We start from the raw sequence: 22,668 nt of genomic DNA, 5'->3' as shown, positions 1-22,668 counted from the left end.
TTTTAGGTGCCATGATAGCTGCAAATATTGAATGTAATGTTTATAAGACAAATTTACAAGTAACCCTTCATAGAAAATAATTCAACCTTAATTAGAATAACGGGGATTTATTGGTGTCACAATTTTCCATTCAAGCCTTGATGCCATATCTGTAGAGTAAAAGACTTGTTGTGCTTGACTTGCCATTATGAATGGTTCATTTAATTGAGTCTGTAGAATCCTGTTGATATTTATACTAACATAACCATACTTATCAACTTTAATGCCCCGATCTTTGTGATAAACATCAAACCATTTGCATTTGAAGAGAATCACTCGTCTTCCACAAAAGAATATCACTTCTATGATTTCATTGATCACTCCATAGTAGTTAATAGTCTCGGTCCCATTATTACCAACAACCAAAACCCCGCTATTTTGGGTAGTCAAGCTCTCGTCATGTTTTTTAGTGTTAAACTTGTACCCATTTATTTTGCACGAGTTATATTTCTTTGCATACAATGTAGGCCCACGTCCTAAAATCTTAAGATTCGTTGTCCTATCGGATTGATCGGTTAGTTGCTCCACCTATATATTCATTAGAAATTATTGTTAAACTAATTGTCATATACTAAAAAAGAAAATTGTTGAGACGATTACTTACTCTTTCTTGGAAATATCTAACGTATTGTTTATCCCGAGCCTCATTGGAAATATTAGGAGGGCATGATTGAACGAAATCGCTGCGCAAATGACAGATTAAATTAGTACTTTCTTAAATCATACCTCATATGAAATTAATGGACTTACTTATAATATTCTTCAGCTTCGCGACAATTTTTTAAAATGTACCAATGAGCACGCTCACGATCACCCGGTTCATATGTGTAGGATGTGCCATTAGATAAGTCTTCCATAGTGATGAAAATGGAGAATGTTGTACTTGTATTTATGGATTCATCATTTGACTCTTGATCGTCCAAATATCGGGCACACATGCTCATACTCTCATTCAAAAGGTAACTCTCGCTGATTGAACCTTCTGGAAAGTTCCTGTTCCTAAGGTATTTCTTGAGTGTGCTCATATATTGTTCAACTGGATACATCCATCGATACTGAACGGGCCCTCCAAGACAAGCTTCAAAAGCTAAATGAACTGGCAAATGCACCATTATATCAAAGAAAGAAGGTGGAAAGATCTTCTCCAATTTGCAAAGTGTCAAGACAATGTCGTCATGTAATGTTTCCAATTGCCCGCGTTGTAAACTTTTTTGGCAAAGCAACCGAAAGAACCTTGCTAAATTCACCACGGCATCGTACACATCATCGGGAAGTAGGCCACGTGTAGCTAGTGGAAGGAGATATTGTAATAGAATGTGACAATCATGACTCTTCAATCCTGATATTTTTTTTTCCTCCATGTTTACACACGCCCCAATATTTGAACAAAAACCGTCGGGCATTTTAATATCTTTCAAAAACTGACATAAACGTTTCTTATGTTCTGAGGACAATGCATAGGGGGCCGGCGGACACCGAAGAACACCATCAACTTCAACCGGATGTAAGGAATGTTTTATGTTCATTATGACCAAATCTTTCCTTGCTTTAATTCCATCCTTGGTCTTTTCTTTGAAATTCATTAAAGTTCCCAACAAACTATCACATATATTCTTCTCAATATGCATTACATCCAAATTATGTCTCAACATTAAAGATTTCCAGTAAGGCAATTGAAAGAATATACTGAATTTGTTCCAATTATCACCTCGGGATTCATGTATAACTTTCGTTTTCTTAGGCAGGTACTTTGTCAAACAAATTTCCTTTAGATCTCGCGATTGCAATTGAATTTCAGAACCCGATAATAGTACAGGAGGATCTCTATGCTCCGTATGCCCGTCAAATGTATCCGTCTCTTTGCGCCATCGATGATTAGACGGGAGGAATCGTCGATGATTCATGTAACACTCCTTCTGGCAATTTGTTAACCTCAAAGACGCGGTGTTCTGATTACAAGACGGACATGCCAATTTACCCTTTGTACTCCATCCAGACAAATTTGCATAAACCGGAAAATCATTAATAGTCCACATAAGAGCTGCCCGTAAATTAAAATATTGTTTTCTGCTTGCATCGTATGTCTTCACACCGGTATTCCACAATTCTGTCAACTCTTCAATAAGTGGCTCTAGAAATACGTCAATACAATCACCGGGACTTTTTGGTCCTGGAATGAGCATTGAAAGAAGAAAATTGTTTTTATCCATACATGTGGTAGGAGAGACGTTGTAAGGGATTAGAATAACTGGCCAAATGCTGTACGATGTTTTTCCGCTAGCAAAAGGTTGAAAACCATCACTAGCCAAACCAAGTCGCACATTTCGAGGTTCTGTTGAGAAATTTGGGTACAAGTTATCAAAGGTCTTCCATGTCATTGAATTAGCAGGATGCCTCAACACATCATCTTCAGGATTGTTATCTTTATGCCAAGTCATGTGTGGAGCAGTTTTGGAACACATGTATAATCTTTGCAACCTCGGTCTTAATGGAAAATAGCGCAGCGACTTGTTGGCTATATACTTACCATTCACCTTCGTTCGAATTGCACCATTAGATTTATTGACATTCCACCTAGAAAGCCCACAAACTTTACACTGCTGCAAATCCTTATCCTCTTTACGAAAAAGCATGCAATCATTCTTACACGCGTCAATTGTTTCGTACGATAGGCCCATGTCTTTAATGAATTTCTTGCACTCATAATACGAATTCGGTAGTTGATTATGAATTGGCAGTATTTCCTCCTTCAATAAACTCAACAATAAATCAAATGACGTGTTTGTCCACTGACCTACATTCTTGATGTGAAGAAGTTTAAGAAGAGTTGAGGCTTTGGAAATGCGAGAACCTTCATACAAAGGTAGTTTCGAATCGTCCAACAATTTGTAAAACGTATTAGCATCATCAACGGGAGGCTCATTTTCACTCGACAGTTCATTATCAATGTTGACATTAGGGTACAAATCACCAATAATATCTTCCATTAGATGATCCTCAACAATAATATCTTCCATTAGATGATCCTCACAAACTTCATCAGGTTCGTCTTCCATGATATTAGTCTCGTTATTTGGTGGTTCATTGATCGGTTCGTCTTCAATTTCATCATCTGATTCATCTTCCTCCACATTCTCGGTAACATCATTTACAAGTTGACGTCCAATTGATCTCTTTTCACCGTGAAAATACCAAAAACCATAATTTTGTCTTATACCGTATACAATCAGATGGGATCTAACCACACTCTTATTCTCATATACTCGATTTGCACACCTTACACAAGGACATGCAATCGATGATCTACCCGTAGATCTTTCAGCAAATTCTATGAATTTGTCTACCCCCTCACTATATTTAGGATCGGTACGAAGTGTAGTCATCCATGTTTTGTCCGGGATTTCCATCTAACCTAACATACAAATTAATCTAACTTAATCTACCAATCCAATAATCTAACATACAATTAATCTAATAATCCAAACATGCAATAATCTAACATGCAAATTAATCTAACTTAATCTACCAATCCAATAATCTAACATACAATTAATCTAATAATCCAAACATGCAATAATCTAGCTAACATACAAATTAATCTAACTTAATCTACCAATCCAATAATCTAACATACAATTAATCTAATAATCCAAACATGCAATAATCTAGCTAAAATACAAATTAATCTAACTTAATCTACCTAAATCCAATAATATAACATTCAAATAATTTACCTAAATCTAACATCAAATAATCTAACTTAGCATTCATTATTATATAACCTAACATACAAATTATCCACTAACCTAACATCAATAATCTACTAACAAGCTAACATTGATTGTAAATAAGAACTAACCTGAATTTTGAAGTGCAAACTACAATCCGCGGCAGCAAAGACAATGGCAAATTCAAACTAGAATTGAAATGGATGCAACCTGATTCAACAGTTCAAACGCAAAAAATGATAATGAAAACCTGATTCAATAGTTCAACATATATAAGAAGTTAACATTATTGAATACCTGATTATACCGTTCAAACGGTAGTGAAGAACGAATTCAACAGTTCAAACGGGAAATTCAGAATTTCTGCAAAACCAAAAATTGGATTATGTTGACAGGAGGATTGGATATACAGCTAGATTTTGTATACCCCAAATCAAAAATCTTAGCAACAAAACAATTAACTTTTAATCTCAAGATTCTCAACTATAAAACAAGTGTTAGTGTAACTAGGATTTATCAATGTATTATTCAGGATTCCTTCAATTGAACTGTATTATTAATTTCACATAATATTAGAATATGTAACTAGGATTTATCAACATCCACTATATATATTTCCTTGTAATAATCTAGATCCAAAGAAAGTAGAGCAGAAATACCATCACACTCTAAATATTTCTTCAAACTCTCCATAACAAACAATATCAGAATCAGTATCTAAATAAACTATGAGAAATCAATCTCAACCTATCAACCTATCATATGTATTCAACAAAATCCTATTTGATTCCATCCTAAATTTGTAAAACATCCTAATATCAAACTGTAAATCCTATCTAGAACCATATATATATAAACTGTAAATCCATAAATAACAAACAATCCAGGTTGTTCAATGTCAAACAAACGATATATATACAAACTGTAAAGTCATTACAAAGAACAAAAATTGACCTAATATAGTCTAACGATCAAAGAATGCAGTATGCTTACCTGGCGTGATTGATGAATGCAGGATGATTAATGGAATCTTCTATCGGCGGGGCAAGCGGCGGCGGCTTCCGATGATTGGATGAATGTGGGCGGCCGGCGGATTGGGGGTAGAGAAGAGGGAAGAAGAATAGGGAATAGGGAAGAGAGAACTTACCTGCAGATCGATTGCATCTTGGATGATCGGAAGAAAACGGCGGATTAAAGGAGTCTTCAATCGTCGGCAGCGGCAGCGGATGATCGGAAAACGAGAGCGCGGAAGAAAACGGAAGAAGAAAGAAAAGAAGAAGGAAAAAAGAACTCGGCGCGGGAGTTATTATAGGATATCTGTAACGGTTTTTACAAAACCGTTACAGATATTAGTAAAGAAGTTAAAAAGTCGGCTCGATATCTGTAACGGTTTACTGATTAACCGTTACAGATACTCTATTTGTAACGGCTTATATAAACACCGTTACTGATATTCTTTATTGGACCGTTAAAAGGGAAGCAGTATCTGTAACGGTTAATCGTAAAACCGTTACAGATACCAGCGAACAAATTAAAAGACGGTTCAACATTTGTAACGGTTGATTTAAACCGTTACAAATACTATATTAGTAACGGTTTTGATAGAAAACCGTTACAGATATCCTCACTGAAAACGTAAAGAGACACCATATCTGTAACGGTTTATATAACCGTTACAGATTCACTTATAATAGTAACGGTTTAATATAACCGTTACTGATACCAAATATTAGTAAGGGCTTTCGAGCGCCGTTACTAGGAATCGTTACAGATAACCTCTTTTCTACTAGTGTCCATCTTGTTGATAATGATTATTTGTAAGTTTGTAAAGATGCATTTATTAAGTTGTGTTATGGTGTATTAATAGAAGCATTAAAGAAATTTGGTCATTGAATATAATTAATTTTATTTATGAATTTTAGGTTATCAAAATGTGGTTCTATATAAATTTGAAAAAACTAATGAATGTTCTAAATTCATTTCCTCATTCTTTTCCATGATTTTATTTTATTTTATTTAAGTGATAGGGATCTCTTTTGGAACAAGGACGTCCAAGACGTCCAATTTAAGACAATGACAAATAGATGGAACAATATAATTTCTTTGAGGGAAATTTGCAGCGCCACATTAGCATGTTAGTATGAATTCTCGCTTCCAATTAATTTATGTTAGTATGAATTCTCTCTTCCAATTAATTTATCAAATGTAATTTATATCAATTTATTTAATATATAAAATATTTTACTTAGTTCTTGTTTGTTAAAAGAGAGTAAAAAAGTGTAATTTATTACTAATTGATAAGTTTGTATTTGAATTGTAGGGAGAAGGAAGAAAAGGAAGAGGTGAAGAGGGAGAAGGAAGAAAAGGAGAGAAGTTGTTTCAAATTTTGGAATTTGATCATTTTTATTGATATAATAATGTTTATTTTGTATGACTTTAAATATTATATAATTATATTTGGATATAATTATATTTTTAGGTAATATTATAATATAAAAATGGAGTGTTAATTATATAATATTATTTTGAATGATTTTTATTGTTGTTAATTGACTATTAACTACACTTATAATTATCAGTTATTTTTAAACACTAATTAGTAATTAGAGACAATTATTTGTGATAAAAATATTGTTTTTATATATAGTCAACTAACTATTGACTACGGTTTTTTACCGCCTTTATAGTCACTATTAACTGCGGTTTTTAAACCGTAGTTAGAAACTATTACTTACGGTGAAAATCCCGCCTTTATAAGTAAACAATTTACTACGGTTTTAGGAACCGTAGTTAGAGACTATTAACTGCGGTCTTATAAACCGCAGTTAGAGACTATTAATTGAGATTTTATAAACCGCAGTTAAAAGCTAGTATCTGCGGTAAATTTACCGCCCTTAATTGTCAAAATCTCTTTAACGGCGGAACTATTAACGGCGGTTGACTACGGTAATTTTACCGCCGTAATTGTCTTTTAACAGCAGTAAATTATATAATAACGGCGGTAAAAACCACCCTTAAATGTTACTTTTTTACTAGTGAGAAGGGATTAATAAGTCCATCACAATCACCTTGGTCATGTACGGCTTTCTACGTAAATAAACATTCAGAAGTCGAAAGAGGCGTGCCAAGGTTAGTAATAAACTATAAACCCCTAAACAAAGTATTAAAATGGATTAGGCACCCAATTCCTAATAAAAAGGATCTGTTAGATAGACTGTATGACAGTTTAATATTTTCAAAGTTTGACTTAAAATCAGGATATTGGCAAATCCAGATTGAAAAATCTGACAGGTATAAAACAGCATTCAATGTCCCTATAGGACATTATGAATGGAATGTAATGCCATTTGGATTAAAAAATGCTCCATCCGAATTTCAAAAAATTATGAATAATATCTTTAATCCTTATAGCACATTTATAATTGTTTACATTGATGACATATTAGTTTATTTAAAAACAATTGAAACTCATTTCAAACATTTAAATATGTTCAAAACAATAATAACTCAAAATGGACTAGTAATATTTAAACCAAAAATGGATCTTTTCAAAACAAGAATAAGGTTTTTAGGTCATATCATTGAAAAGGGAAATATTACTCCCATTAATAGAAACATAGAATTTGCGGAAAAAATCCCTAATATGATCACTGATAAAACACAGTTACAAAGATTTTTAGGCAGCTTAAATTATGTGGCTCCATACTATAAAAATCTAACAGAAGATACATCAATCTTATATGAAAGACTGAAGAAGAACCCTAAACCATGGTCAAACCATCATACAGAGGCTATTAAGAGAATTAAAAATAAAGTAAAGGTACTCCATTGTTTAATGATAAGTAACCCGAATTGGGAAAAGGTAATTGAGACTGATGCATCTGACATAGGATTTGGAGGAATACTAACTCAATTAGATCCAGAAACAAAACAGGTCTATCTTGTCAAATTCCATTCAGGGAAATGGAACAACTCTCAAAAGAATTATGCGACAGTCGCAAAAGAAATTCTGGCGATAGTCAAATGTGTTTTAAAATTCCAAGATGATTTATATAATCAAAAATTTATTATACGAACAGATTGCAACGCAGCTAAATTCATGTTCCAGAAAGATTTTAAACATGATGTGTCAAAACAAATGTTCGCCAGATGGCAAGCTCATTTAGCCCCATTTGATTTTGAAATATCATACAAAAAAGGGATAGATAATAATCTCCCTGATTTCTTGACCCGTGAATTTTTAAATTTACAGGAATGAGCGGAAGGGGTTATGATTTTTTCTCTAATAGAGGAAGAGGATCCTCCTCTATCAGAGGAAGAGGTCGGGGAAGAGCACCAGAGATCATATCTCAGTATGGTAAACAAAAACTGATAGCAATGGATCTATCCCAAAGTTCGGACAGTCAAAAAGACATTCCAACGTACGCTAGAATACTGGGAGATGAAGAATCAGAATCCAATAATATTGGATTTATAAGAAATGAATATAAAGAAATTATATTTCTCCTAGAAGAGAAAGACCTCAAATGGAGGAATGAGCCATTGACAATAATGCAGAGGTATTTGGATAATACATCCACTCCGTCAAGGACTTACAAGACTCGGATATTTTACGAGCAAATACTTATTCAAAGTGGGTCATGTGAAATATCACATTTCTCTGGGGCAAACAAAGAAATTTATAATTTCAGCAAAATAATAATAAAAAAGACAATTTCGTTGGAAGATTGGGGAATATCCCCAATGAAAGAAAGAGAATTATCGTTTAATAAAACGACAACAATCAAATTTAATTATTGGGATTATTGTGATGCCTTTACTAAGGCACTATATTATGAGAATAATAAATATAAACATTCCTGTTTCATCAAGGTATGTGCAAATGTCTATAGAGGTGATATTCCCCACTGGTTCATAGACTGGTTTTACTGTTTTGGTCCCTGCCCAAAGATTTTACCAGAAGAAATCAAGGTCCTATTTGATAAATGGAGCAATGTATCTCCCCAGCTTCTGCAAAAACAAGAAGCTAATTTATACATTGACGGAATAGCTTCATGTTTCTTTTTTACTGAATTTTCCATTCCATGGATCTGGAGATGGATTCCTGAATTTGGTTATACCAAAACAGACATTCCCTGTCTGTTTAGGTCATCATTTTATAATTTTTGGGATAAGATGATGAGAATAGATCAGGAAACAAAGGAGCGATTCGGGAAGGAGACAATGGACCTCCTACACCAGCAAATAAGTATGTATGAAGAAAAACGACAAGTAGCGGAAGCACCGTCCCCGTTTGATTATATCTCCAAAAAAAATTCGAATGAGGTCAGAGAACTTATCAAAAAGTCAGATGATATCTGCATATATTGAAGAAATGAAGAAAGACTTTATGTCTAAATTTGAAGATGATAATAAATCAAACAAATCAGATTCAACTATGGCATCCGATTATCTTCAAGACGCTCAAAGTGATGTAGCCATTGAAGACATTTTCGAAGCAATCAAAGACACCTTGGTTGAAAATATTTCAAAGAAAGACGTTGGATCATCATCATCCAACCAGTTCAAAATTTAAAGAGAAACAAGATCCGGAAGATGCGGGAAAAAACTTATCCCGGGAATCCCGGGAGGTACTGTTTGCAGAAGAAGAAGACAAGATCCGTAATTTGCGGAAAAAACTTATCCCGGGAATCCTGGGAATCACTGTTCAAGTTTTTAACTTTTATTTAAATATTTTACTATAAATAGTTGTTTATGTTGGGTTGAAAGAGGAGGCGAAAACGACCCCTGAAATCTGTATTGTACTCTCTCTCTCTATTGTACTCTCTAGCACCATCATCCAGTTGTAATAAATTTGAAGCATCATCAATAAAAGTTTGGAGGACAGTGTGTTTAACCTTCATTCCCGGGTACGTTCCAAATCTTACTACGTATTTAATTATTTGCTTTAAATGTCAAGCCTAATAGGCTAATCAAATTAGGTGTTGATCATGACCGCTAACTACCCTTCATAAAAAAAAAAGTAATTAATAAAAAATTAAAGCTTATCTTAGAAGTTTGAATGGACATCTGGCATGGATTTGAAATGTCGATCTCTTTTATAAAATGGTACTTTAATTTTGTGTTCCTGTTTGGTCCTATTGAGCCACTGTTTTAGGCATGTTGGACATTTTGGAACTTTAAATTGAAGTTAAGTATTATAATTGGTTGATAGGCATTTCTATTATCCTAAACACAGAAGTTGTCCCTCTTCAGACTTTCTCTGTAAGTTCTAATTTTTAATTTCGATCCTTTAAATTAGATACAAATGGTATCAGAGCCAGGGGGTAGTTATGCAGAATGATCAACACACCTTACTAATAATGAATCTAATGAACATCATTTCAAGAAATAAAAACATTAAGAATACAAAGAAAGAGGAATATGATATTCCTAAGGATTTAGACCTCCTAAACAAGTGGACAATTCCGAAAGTTGAACCTAGATTGATATATCAATTAGGAACATTTGAAAAAATGGGTTTAAAACAAGTAGTACAAACTACTGAAGAGTCAGTTTCACTAGATAATAGTGATATGGTAATAAAACTACTATCAGATATGGATATAGCATATTATAAACGATCCTATAAATTTCTACATATAAGACTAGTGCAGGTGGCATTTAAACCTTTAACCTTAGAAGGTTTACCAGAAAGCTTTATGGCAGCCCTAAGAGATGGAAGAAACCTAAATTGGAAACAATCCCTAATGGGAATAATACAGTCCAGTTTAGCTCAAGGACCATTTTCTCCACAAATTTTAGATAGATGTTGACTCGTATCTATCAAAGTCTTAGCCAATGCAAAATCATATTTCTTAAAAATTTCAAGGATCTTATTCACATAATGTGATTGACTTATAATTATCCCTTATGATGTTCTAATCATTTTGATTCCAATAGTCATGTCTGTCAATTTCATATCTTTAATGTCAAATTTTGAATTTAACATATTTTTAGTGGATTAAACTATTTATCATTATTTTCAATAATAAGTATGTCATTTACATAAAGACATAAAATGAAGTAACCAGTTTTTATGTCATTAATATAAATGTATTTATCACATTCATTGATTTTGAATCCACTTGAGATCATAGCATGATTAAATTTCTCAAGCCAGTGTTTTAGAACTTGCTTTAAGCCATACAAATACTTAACCAATTTACAATATTTATTTTCTTGCCCTTAAGTAGAAAGCCCTTGAGGTTGATCTATGTAAATTTCTTCTTCCAATTCTCCATTTAAAAAAATAGTTTTTACATCCATCAAATTTACATTCATTTGATGGACTTCAAGATTGTGCAAAGAAGCAATTGCAATATTTATTTACATCAAATCTCACGATTTTTCGAGTCGGTCATCGTGGATGTGTCTGTTTGCCTAAATTTTGAGTATTTTTTAAAAGTGGTGTTTGAATCAACCCGAAATATACCAAAAAGGATCGGTTTATGAGTTATTTATTTATTTTAAACCTCACAATTTTTCGAGCCGGTCATCGTGGATGTGTCTGTTTGCCTAAATTTTGAGTATTTTTTAAAAGTGGTGTTTGAATCAACCCGAAATATACCAAAAAAGAGTCGGTTTATGAGTTATTTATTTATTTTAAACCTCACAATTTTTTGAGCCGGTCATCGTGGATGTGTCTGTTTGTCTATATTTTGGGTATTTTTTAAAAGTGGTGTTTGAATCAACCCGAAATATACCAAAAAAGGGTTCGGTTTATGAGTTATTTATTTATTTTAAATATTATTGTCTAGTTTTTATGTATGAATATTATACTATACTGAATATATTTATTTTAATTATTTGAGTGTAAAAATCCGGTGTCTATCATTATGAAAATTATACTTATAAGATATTGTTTTAATAAATTATGTAATATCTTGAAATAATGTCTTAGATTCTTATGCTACCAAGCTTTTATAAGAGATTAAATGCTTTTTTTTTTAAGCTAAAACAGGATCAATAGTTCTTAATGGTCAACTGCTAAAGGAACTCGAGCTTTCATTTGGTATTTTTTTAAACAGTTAATGATTGACCCTACTTCTACACTGCTTAATTAGTTCCAAGTGAGAATCATAGGAACCACCCATTTTGGTATTTTTAAGAGTTCTTAATCTATAAACACTATGTTTACTTGTTTTTATTTAGTATTTGCTTATTGAGGAAAATACTTTATTTTAAACTAAAGCTGGAATTTTCGTGCCCATCTATATTTTATTTATGTTCAACATCATGAAGTAGTGCACACATACACTTTTTATCCACTTTTTAAGAAACAAGACATTATTTAAAAAACATTACTCTTCAAGAGTGACGCGGTCACGAAGGATCACAAAACCCTAGCTAGCTAGGTAGGTGAAACTCAAACACTAGATCTGATCTTGATCCTCTTGCTGCTGCCTTTTCTTGTGGTGAGATTGCTCAGAAGGTCCCTTGAAGAAGAACTCTTCGGATTGGCTCTCGAACACTTCCCTCACTTCTTTCTCTTGTACCCCGCCAAAAGACAATTCCAACGCAGTCTTTTCCAGCTGCCTTATAATATTCCTCCGTCCAGCTAATGTATTTTTCTCGTTCTGCAAGCCGTTTACATCGAGGCAGAGAAGTTCCAGGTTCTGACTGCCATGACTAACCGTGATGACAGGATGTCCGGCAGGTACTACATAGATGACTCCTTTTCGCAACTTTGCACTCACTTTCTCGTAGCTGGTGCTGCCATCTTGTTGCTTTTGGTGGTCATGAGATTGAGGGGACGCCAGTTCGAAGTAACCTTCTCCTCTGATCACGAAGACTATCTTTGTGGCCTTGGAGTTGAAGAGTGGAGCTGTCATGGATCCCTTGGTGATGTTCGCAAAGGAGACCCCAACGTTCAGTTCGCGCAAGTCCTTGTTGTCATCGGCTGAAACCTCAAACAACTGTCCGTATTGGTTTGATTTTGATTCAGAGGCATAACGCTTCTCGAATAGATTCAAAGGACCTTCACTGCCTCTTCTGAATGGCCGACGAATTCCACCTGCGGCCTGTTCCTCCTGTGATATGGCTTTAATCTGTTGTTCCGAAGCTTTAACGATCACTCCCTGGCTCTGTTTTTCGAACACCCTCTGGATTTTCTCCCTCTTAACGTTGAAAGCAGACTCGAGCAGTTCTGGACTGAAAACGTTAAAAAATGATTCGTGATCTTTACCTGCAGGACCGAAGAATGACTCGAAATGGCCCGGGGTTGAGACGGGCTGTAAGAGCTTGATCACAATGAGCTTCTCTTTTCTATCTTTGTTAATCAAGTAGACTGTTGTACCCGAAGGGATTCGAATGATATCGCCCCTCCTTAGACCGAAAGTCTCTCTTTTGTCCTGCTGGCGAACCAAGTTGATAGTTGCTTTACCCTCGGCCACGAAGAAGAGGGCGTCGGCGTCCAAATGGTATGGAGCTATGAAAGTGCTGGGATTGGCTTCGAGGATGGAGACGCGGTGGTTATTGAGGCCTGCGAGTAGTTTGGACCTTTCGGCAAAGTTTTGAAGAAGCCTAATTCTTCCATACTCTGACTCGAACTTTGTCTGAAAGTGTTGGTCTTCGAAGACGTAGGGCTTCCTCTCCTCCCTGTCTTGTCCATGAACTACTAGGTTAGTAGATAGCACTAGGAAGACGAAGAAGAAAAGAAATATGCTCCTAATTGTGATTGCCATTTTTACCAATTAGATGGTGATGATGATATATTGATCGATCGAGAACATTATCTATATATAGAGAGAGAGACTAGCTAGTAGCTAGAGAGAGTGAAAGGATATGAATGAAATCTAAGTTACACGCGTAATGTAGATGGTTACTACTGCATGCATGGAGGAAAACAGCTGTCGCCGCCGGAAGAACAAAACAACAATAAATTGAAGCTAGAAAACAAACAAATAGATAATCCGTGAGCGTATGCATCTGGACAGACCCACGTCTATGTTAAGCCGGAGAGGATATATGTTCCTGCTTTGCATGCCAGATTACTTACGTCTTTAATTTGTACGTCGTTTGGAATAAATATTGATTTACTTTATTACTATATATTTTGAAGTTTTGCTTTATCGGAATTAATTAATTTGTTTCAAAAATTTAAACTTGTTCTATGGACATAATATTGATTTACTTTATTACTTGAATGTGCCTTTTTTTTTTCTATCAACAAATTAAAGGCAATATTGAAAATGAAAACAAAGACTTCTTTTCAATTGGCAAGAATGCTTATTTTACCCATAAATTATGACCTTAATTTATAATTTTTAAATAATTATGACCCAACAAAGATTCTAACCAATTCTATACGAATTTATTTCACAAGATTAAAAAAAATAATTAATTTAAAAACTCTGTTTTATCGATCAAATTCTAAAATAATTAAAATCTAAAATATTTTAAAAAAAATACCAACTAATATATAATTAAATAAATGGGCTAAATAGAATATATATTTATAAATGGACATCCAAGGCCACAGTGAGTTTAAGTACTGATTATCAGTAAATTGAGAGTCGTGGGTCTTAATTGTCTTTTATGCAATTAGGGCTTATTTAATTATTAGGAATGATAGGGAACACGACTTTGGAGGAGCGACTCGTACAACGAAAGTGACCTCGCTGTTATACGAAAGTGACATCGCTGTTATACAAAAGAGACCTCGTCACTTTCGTATAACAACGAGGTCACTTTCGTATAACAGCGATGTCACTTTCGCTGTACGAGTCGCTCCCCCAAAGTCGTGCTCCCAATCATTTTTCTTTAATTATTAATGGGTTTGGACTTGTATATATAAGTAATTTAGGGTTTCTAGGATAATTATTCCTTTATAAGGGTTGTTTGTAAAGGTTAATATACAACACTTGAAACTCTTAACACTTTTCCTCTTTAACAAATATTATTGTCCTTCCCAATATTTTCCAGAGTTTTATTTCTTCATAAATGTTCTTAGAAAATCCAATGATCAGAACCAACATTTGGTATCAGAGCCTATCTAAAGATCATGTAGTCAAAATCAACTAGAGATGCGACGACAATGAAGATTGGAATCGGTGGATGATTTTGCCATAAAATTGACATTTATCGTGACTGGTATCCGCTTGTTGGGGGAGAGGGTGGAGGAGATCTCCGTCGTCAAGAAGTTCCTTTGAGTCGTACCACAAACATACATGCAGATCATTACATCGATCGAACAATTTGGTGACCTCAAGAATATGACCATCAAGGAGATCGTCGGTCGTCTCAAAATCTATGAGGAAAGACTTCACGGCTACGGAGACCGAGAGGAGGAGCACCTATTACTCACGCATGATGAATGGATGTCACGAATGAAGAAAAACAAAGAAGTCGATTTTTCTTCTAGATTGTGAAGTCGCAGTGGAAATGGTGGAGATAACTGAGGTCGTAGCAAAGGACGAGGTGAGGTCGTGTAGAAAGCTCACCTCGATAAGAAGACGTCAAGCCCCGCAAATACAAGAGCATAGTGAAGTGTTACACTTGTCAAAAGTACGAGCACTACGCATCTTCGTACTCTAACAAAAGGTCTGACGATAAGGCAAACTTCACTAACTTCTATGATGAGGAGCCATCATTAATGTTTGTTGAGGTAGTGACGAATGCTTTGCCCGAAGACAATGAGACAAACCTCATTAGTTTCTATGATGAGGAACCAATATTAATGTTTTTTGAGGGAGTGACAATTGTTTTTCCCGGAGACGAGGAGACAAACCTTGAAAAAATCGTTCAAGAACCGTCCATGGAGGAACCAGAGGTGGTGTTGCTCAATGAAGAGAAAGTCATGGAGAAACTTCTCTCAATTGGCGATGAGTGTAAACCTTGACAATGGAGCAAGCAACCATATGATGGGCTAACGAGAAAAGCTCAATAAACTCGACGAGAAAATTACTGGAAATGTGAACTTCGAAGACGGAAGCAAGGCACACAGGTTTCTTGATCCAGGTTGTGAGAAAATCTGTGTAAGTAGAGATACCGTGTTCGAGTAGGAAAAGAAGTGGGAGTGGTGCAACGACAACAATAATCTGTGTGAGTAGATTATTTATTTGAAAAAAAACAAATTCGCCAAATGATTTTAGGAAAATCAGTCAAATATACGTATATAAACGTACTTTATACAAGAATTTCCATAAGAGGTTCGTTATTTGGTTACGCTCGGGAAATGACTTTCACGATATGTCCTCCGCGCCCGTTGAAAACGGTTTTATTTTTTGAAAATCTGGCTATCAAAATATTTATTTAAAAGATTTATTTCCTTTCATTAGTAGTACGGGGGTCCTAAACAAGGATAAGTTTAAATTAATTAAATAATTGTACAAAATTATTTAGAAGTGCGTACTTGCGATTGCGGTTATTTAAGATTGAGTAATAGACCTGAAAAATATCATAAAAGTATTTAAAATTTAAAAATAAATTCCAAACGGAGCCTTAGTCAAAATATTTATTTGGGAAATATTCTAAAAATATTTTGAAATCATTTAATGATCTCTCGAGATTATTTGAAAATAGATTGGGGTTCCAAAATTATAAAAATAATTTTGGGTTTTGAAAAGTTGAGCCAAACATGCCTTAGGATTAGAGTCCTAGGGCTTAGGTCCGTTTATTAATATTCGGAGACCAAGGGTGCTCTAGATCGGGGCTTAGGATACTCGGTCAAAGGACTAGAGGGTTCGACCCTAGGGTTCGAGAGACTCGGTCTTGAGCTTGAATTGTTCGGTCCTAAGTCTTGGAGTCTCGGTCCTAGTTCTAGAGTTCTAGTTCGTGGGTCTTAGGAGTCTCGGTCCCAGGCTAGACCTCTCAGTCCTATAGGAAAACCCTCGGTCGGATTTCTTGGTCCTTGCTCAATAACACCGGTCATAGGTCTTGGTCATAACTCAAGAACACTAGTCCTTAGTCTTAGTCCTAGGTCAATTTTTTCGGTCCTTGGCTTCGGTCAGGACTGAGAATTCTCGGTCCTTGGTCCTACAAGACGCGGTCTAAGAGGACCGGGTGTTCTTCAATTGGTATGAAGATTGTAGGTTTGCATTTTTTATACAGATCATGAAAACATGATTTGTAAGTTGATATCAATTCCATTGGATGTAGGGATAATAACCCCTAATCATAAACCCGATTAATCAAACTCTACAACGATTGATTTTTCAAAATGATATTTAGGGCAAAATTTGAGAACTTTTTATTTAGGCCATCTCTTGACATAATTCTTGTTCCAACAGCTTCAAAATCATGTTTACAATCGAACACGACCAAAATAAGAACATTAAACAAGCTTTATAACAACTTTTCAACTGAAATTTAAATTTATTTTTCTAAAATTTCAGATCAATCAAACATGATCGGGATGTACGTAATATCATTTAAAAATCATCCTAAAATGTTTACAAACATATTAGGAAACTATATGAATCAAAATTCAAGCTTAAAAGCTTAAGAACACGAATTTCAAATTTTCCAGATTTTCAAATCAAATTTAAGTTTTTTTATTAGGGTTGAATTGATGAAATATTTTTCAACAGAAAGCTTAGGCATCATCTAGGGATTGATTTCAACTATAGAAAGCACGAAATTGAATCCTAAATATGATCAACCAGGTCGAATTGAAAATTTCCAATTTTGAATCACAATTTGAATTACAGTAGGTTTGAAAGCTTACTATTGATTGGAGAACACTCCAATAGTCTTTATGAAGCTTTTCATAACTCTGGATCGAAGCTTGTATCACCTGAATGATTTCTCTACAAAACAGTCGCCGAAGCTCTAATGTCCTCCGCGCACTTTATACCAGAGTTTCCATAAGGGGTTCGTTATTTGGTTACGCTTGAGAAAGGGCTTCGCGCTATGTCCTCCGCGCCCATTGAAATTGGTTTAATTTTTTTAATTTGGATATCAAAAGATTTATTTACAGCATTTATTTCCTTTAATTCATAGTCTGGGGGTCCTAAACAATGATAAGTTTAGATTACTTAAATAATTGTATAAAATTATTTAGAAGTGTGTACATGCTATTGCGATTATTTAAGATTGAGTAATAGACCTCTAAAATATCATAAAAGTATTTAGAATTTAAAAATAAATTCCAAACGAAGCCTTAGTCAAAATATTTGTTTGGGAAATATCCCGAAAATATTTTTAAATCATTTTCTAACCTATCATGATTATTTGAAAATGGATTGGGGTTCCAAAATTGTAAAAATAATTTTAGGTTTTGAAAAGTTGAATCAAACAGGCCTTAGGACCGGAGTCCTAGGGCTTAGGTCCATTTTTTTACCGGTCGGTGACCGGATGGGCTCGGTCTAGACCGAGGGTGCTCTATATCAAGGCTTAGGGTACTCGGTTAGAGGACTGGAGGATTCAGGAGGCTCGATACTGAACTCAGATTATTTGGTCATAAATAACAAAAAATTTTTTGGGGAAAACGACTTGGCGTCATTTCATTAAAAATTCCCCAAAATGGAAAAAAAAAAACACGAGTTTAAGAGATCATTCTAGACAGGCCTAGAATGAGTTTGAAGTTGTAACATTCTGAATAAAAGCTAAAAAGCTAAAAACGTAAATGAATTATCTGATTACAATGCTTTCAATTCTAGTGAGTTTAAAAAACGGTAAATTCTAGTTTCTACAGATATTCTAGTTCTGCTTCGTGCTTGAAATTCTTATCCACGTTCCTATGAGGGCGCTGCAATCTGATACAATATCTTTCCATAACTCTTCAACGCTCATGTGGGTTCTGTCATATACCCTTGCATTCCGTTCTTGCCAAATGGTATACACCACTGCTCCAAAGCTGCACTTAAACACGCTTGTTGTAAATCTATTTCCCTTGACTTTGAGTAGTGTTGCATCTTTGATTTCATTCCATTCGCTCAGGAAACTGATCAGCTCTAGGCTTTTATAGAATCTGTCCCAAAACTCTGAAGCAATACAGTAGCTCCCGAATATGTGATCTATAGTTTCTTCATTTCCTCTACATAGAAGACAGTTCGTGTCCGGGATGCTCATATACTTGTTGATACGATCACGAGTGCTGAGTCCTTCCCAGAAGGCGAGCCATATGATGAACTAGTGTCTAGGGATAATCTTCGTTGATCATACAAGAGGAGCCCATTCTACTTTCTGTGCTTTTTCCCGTGTTACCTCCCATATTTTCTTCGATACCAGTTTCCCATTGTCCTCAGCTTTTCATTCATGAATATACGGTCTGTCGTGTAGTTGTATGTTACTTATATGATCAAGTATCCTCTGTCCTTCTAGATTTCTTCTCAGAAGTGAGTCTCAATTCTCGTCTTTAATATCTCTAATTTTCGCTTTTGTGCAATCCCTTCTGATGCGGGTATTTTGAAACTCCTCCTTGTGGATGATAGGCTGGTTTTCGAACTAGGGGTCATGCCAGAATAGAGTGTCTTTCCCGTCCCCTAGCTGGATGTCATAAAGATCTGCAATATCGCTTCTTAGTTTAAGAATCTTTTTTAGAGACCAACTCTTACCTTCATGAATTTTGCAGGTCCAGATGCTGGTTTCGTATTTTATAAACCTCGTATGCACCCATTTGATCCATAGTGACTCATGATTGCGCTTCAAAGTCCACAAATTCTTGAAGGTGAGAGCCTTGTTTCACTCGATACAGTTCTTCAAGTCGATGCCTCCCCCGTCCTTCGGTTTGTAGAGAGCGGTCCATTTGACTTTTTTTCCTCCTCTTCTGCTGCTGTCCCATATAAAGTTCCTCATTAGTGTATCAAGTTTCTTCATTACCTTCTTCGGAATGACTATTTGTTACGCTCAGTAGCCAACTATGCCCATGACCACGGTTTTGATAAGTTCAATTCTCCCTGCATAAGAAAGTTTTTTCGCTGCCCAGCCAGATATCGTATTTTTTACCTTTTTAATCAGCAGCTTGCATTGTGAGATCTCGATCTGCTTCACAGTTAACGGAATTCCTAAGTACCTTACGGGAAAGTTGCCTTCCATGATGCCCATGAAGTTGGAAATGTCCTGCTTCGTTTCGTCATTCATGCCTCCATAAAATGCCATACTTTTACTTTCATTAATAGTTAAACCTGTAACCTCAGAAAAGAACGTTAGTGCAGACCTAATAGTTTTAATGGAATCAATGTTTGCGTGCGCTAGAATGAACAAATCATTAGCAAAGCATAAATGGGTTACCTCCTCTACCTCACAGAATGGGTGAAAGATGTATGGACGATTCTTTCGGAACATCGCGAAGATGCTCTCAAAGATCGTCATGATACCTACAAAAAGGTAAGAAGAGAGGGGGTCCCCTTGCCTTACCCTGTTTTCACCCTTGAAATAACCTCCGTGGACTCCATTGACGCTAACAACAAAGCATGATGATGAAACGCACAACATAATCCAATCAATAAAAATCATAGGAAAATCAGATACAACTAGAAAGTCTCGAATGACTTCCCATCTAACAGAGTCGAAAACTTTCTTGATATCTATTTTGAAAGCCACTCTCGGGGATATTTTCTTATTCCCGTAGCCTTTTAAAAGGCTCTGCATGAGAAGAATATTATGAGAGATTGTCCTACCGGAGATGAATGCAGATTGGTTAAGATTTATAATTTTTCCTATGACATTTTTAAATCGTTTAGAAATGATTTTTGAAATTATTTTATAAATCACATTACAGCAGGAAATTGGTCTGAAATCTTGTACTTTCTCGGGTACCGCAGTTTTGAGGATCAAGGTTAGGACCGCTATATTACATTGCTTTAACATCTTCCTGTTTTTGAAAAACTCCAGAACCCCATCAGTAACGTCTTTACCCACAACCGGTCATAAATTACAGTTAATTTGAATAAAATTAATTTTTTTTTTTATAGTTAATTTTAAAAGTATCTGAATCTTTAAAAATAATATTTTATTTTAAAAAATTGTCTGACACGTAAAATAATTTTTAAACCATCAAACATTGAGTCACCCCAGATTCCTGTATTGTCATGTGTCATCTAACATGTGCTAAGCTACGTAGTTAGGGATTTTCCCAAGGGTAAAAAATAGAGAAAATAGAGTGGAAAACAATGGAAAAGAATATAGAGAATGAAGTGAGAAAGAAAGGAAAAAGGGGAAATATATATTATACCAAAATGAGTAATATAGTGTGTAACGTGTCAAAAACTAACTATGTCAAATAAATTCTATTAGTGGAAAAAAATTAAAAAATTGCATGTACTCGATAGATACAGATGCACTATTTTTAGTTTCGTGAATAATAAATATAAGTATTGAGTGAAACATATAATTATATCATATATATATACAACACACTAATCAATTAATTAGTTAATTAATATTTATATTTTAATTTCAATCAAATAATTTTATAAAATATAAAAATCAATATTTGATATTTTTTTATGGACCGGATTGTTTTTTTGGATTGATCTGACCTCAAAACATGAAACGGTTAATTTGAGAAATATAAGATTAAAAAAATATAAATGTTGAACCTATCATTAGTACAACACACTAAACAATTAAAGATACATATTTTACATTTAACCAAATGTTTTTTTATAAACCTACAACGATGAATCTTTGATGTTTTTTTTAATTTTATAATTTTTATAAGTGATACTCCTCCACGCCCTACCGTAGGACCCTAACCCGTTTTTGTTTGGGCTTATTTGTTTGCATGGCTGTAATTATTTATAATTTGTTTTATGCTTTTTATGTTTTAATATTTTTTTTAAAATTCCAAACAAAATTTACTAAAAATAATATTTTTGATAAAATCCAAAACATATGGTTCGTTAAGGGCTTGTGTTCGACTATATTTTTCAACATCTTCACATAATAAAGATCCATGTTTGAATCCCATGAGGTATAAATATAAAATAATTATAAAAATTATATGAATAAATAATGGAATGGTTGGTTGATCGAAATGATGGTAAGATGTCAATACTCATGATATGGTTCGAGATCACGAGATTAATAATGAGTGTTCATTGGGGGCATGAGGGGATATGTGGTGGTTAAATATATGTAGATGAGATGGTTAGTTGATCGAAGTAATGATTTTGTGTAAAATATTCAAAATGAGGTTTGTCGAAGAGGTTGGTAACGATGAAATTGTCGAGTACAAAATGTTTGAAGTGAGGTCATGCGATAAATACTGAAAGATCGATTATAGAATAAGAGATAATGATGGTTAAGTATGAGATGATTGTGGTACAAAATGTTTTGAGTGAGGTGTCACGAGATTAAGTATTGAAAAGTTGGACAACAAGTGATAATAGTGGTTAAATATGTGAATGAAATTAATGTTTGACTGAAGTAATAATAAGAAGTCGACAATAATGATATGGTTGATTGCAAAATACTCGAAATGGGGTCACGAGATTAATAATGAGAGTTCGATTGAGATACAAGGAGATATGTTTGTGGTTATAAATATGTGAATGAGATAGTTTGATTAGTTGATCGAAGTAATAATTGGGTGCAGAATGCTCAAAATGAGGTCACATATTAGTAATGAGAGTTTGATTGGGAACAAATAGATATATGGTGGTTAAATATATGAATGAGAGATGATTGGTCGACCAAAATGATGATAAGAGGTTGATAATGATGAGATTTAAGTACAAAAATACTTAGAGTGAGGTCATTAAGTATTGAAAGGTCGATTAAAAAATAAGTGATAATTGTGGTTAATATATGAATGAGATTTGTTGCTTTTTTTGGGGAAAAACGACTTAGCGTCATTTCATTAAAAATTTCCAAAAAGGGGAAAAAAACACAAGTTTAAGAGATCATTCTAGACAGGCCTAGAATGATTTTGAAATCGTAACATTCTGAATAAAAACTAAAAACATAAATGAAG

General features: G+C 34.4%; 1 protein-coding gene across 1 annotated transcript; it reads right to left on the bottom strand.

The window, feature by feature from the left end:
- Window positions 1–12,181: 12,181 nt before the first annotated feature.
- On the bottom strand, window positions 12,182–13,492 carry LOC124911571 (vicilin Cor a 11.0101-like). The gene has a single exon (XM_047452077.1). It carries the CDS (start codon window positions 13,490–13,492, stop codon window positions 12,182–12,184), a length of 1,311 nt encoding a protein of 436 aa, XP_047308033.1.
- Window positions 13,493–22,668: the final 9,176 nt, after the last annotated feature.

The sequence above is a fragment of the Impatiens glandulifera genome, chromosome 1, assembly GCF_907164915.1.
Source record: "Impatiens glandulifera chromosome 1, dImpGla2.1, whole genome shotgun sequence".
Taxonomy (NCBI): Eukaryota; Viridiplantae; Streptophyta; class Magnoliopsida; order Ericales; family Balsaminaceae; genus Impatiens; species Impatiens glandulifera.
Note: the sequence above shows the minus strand (reverse complement) of the source record. Positions and strands in the feature narration are given on the sequence as shown.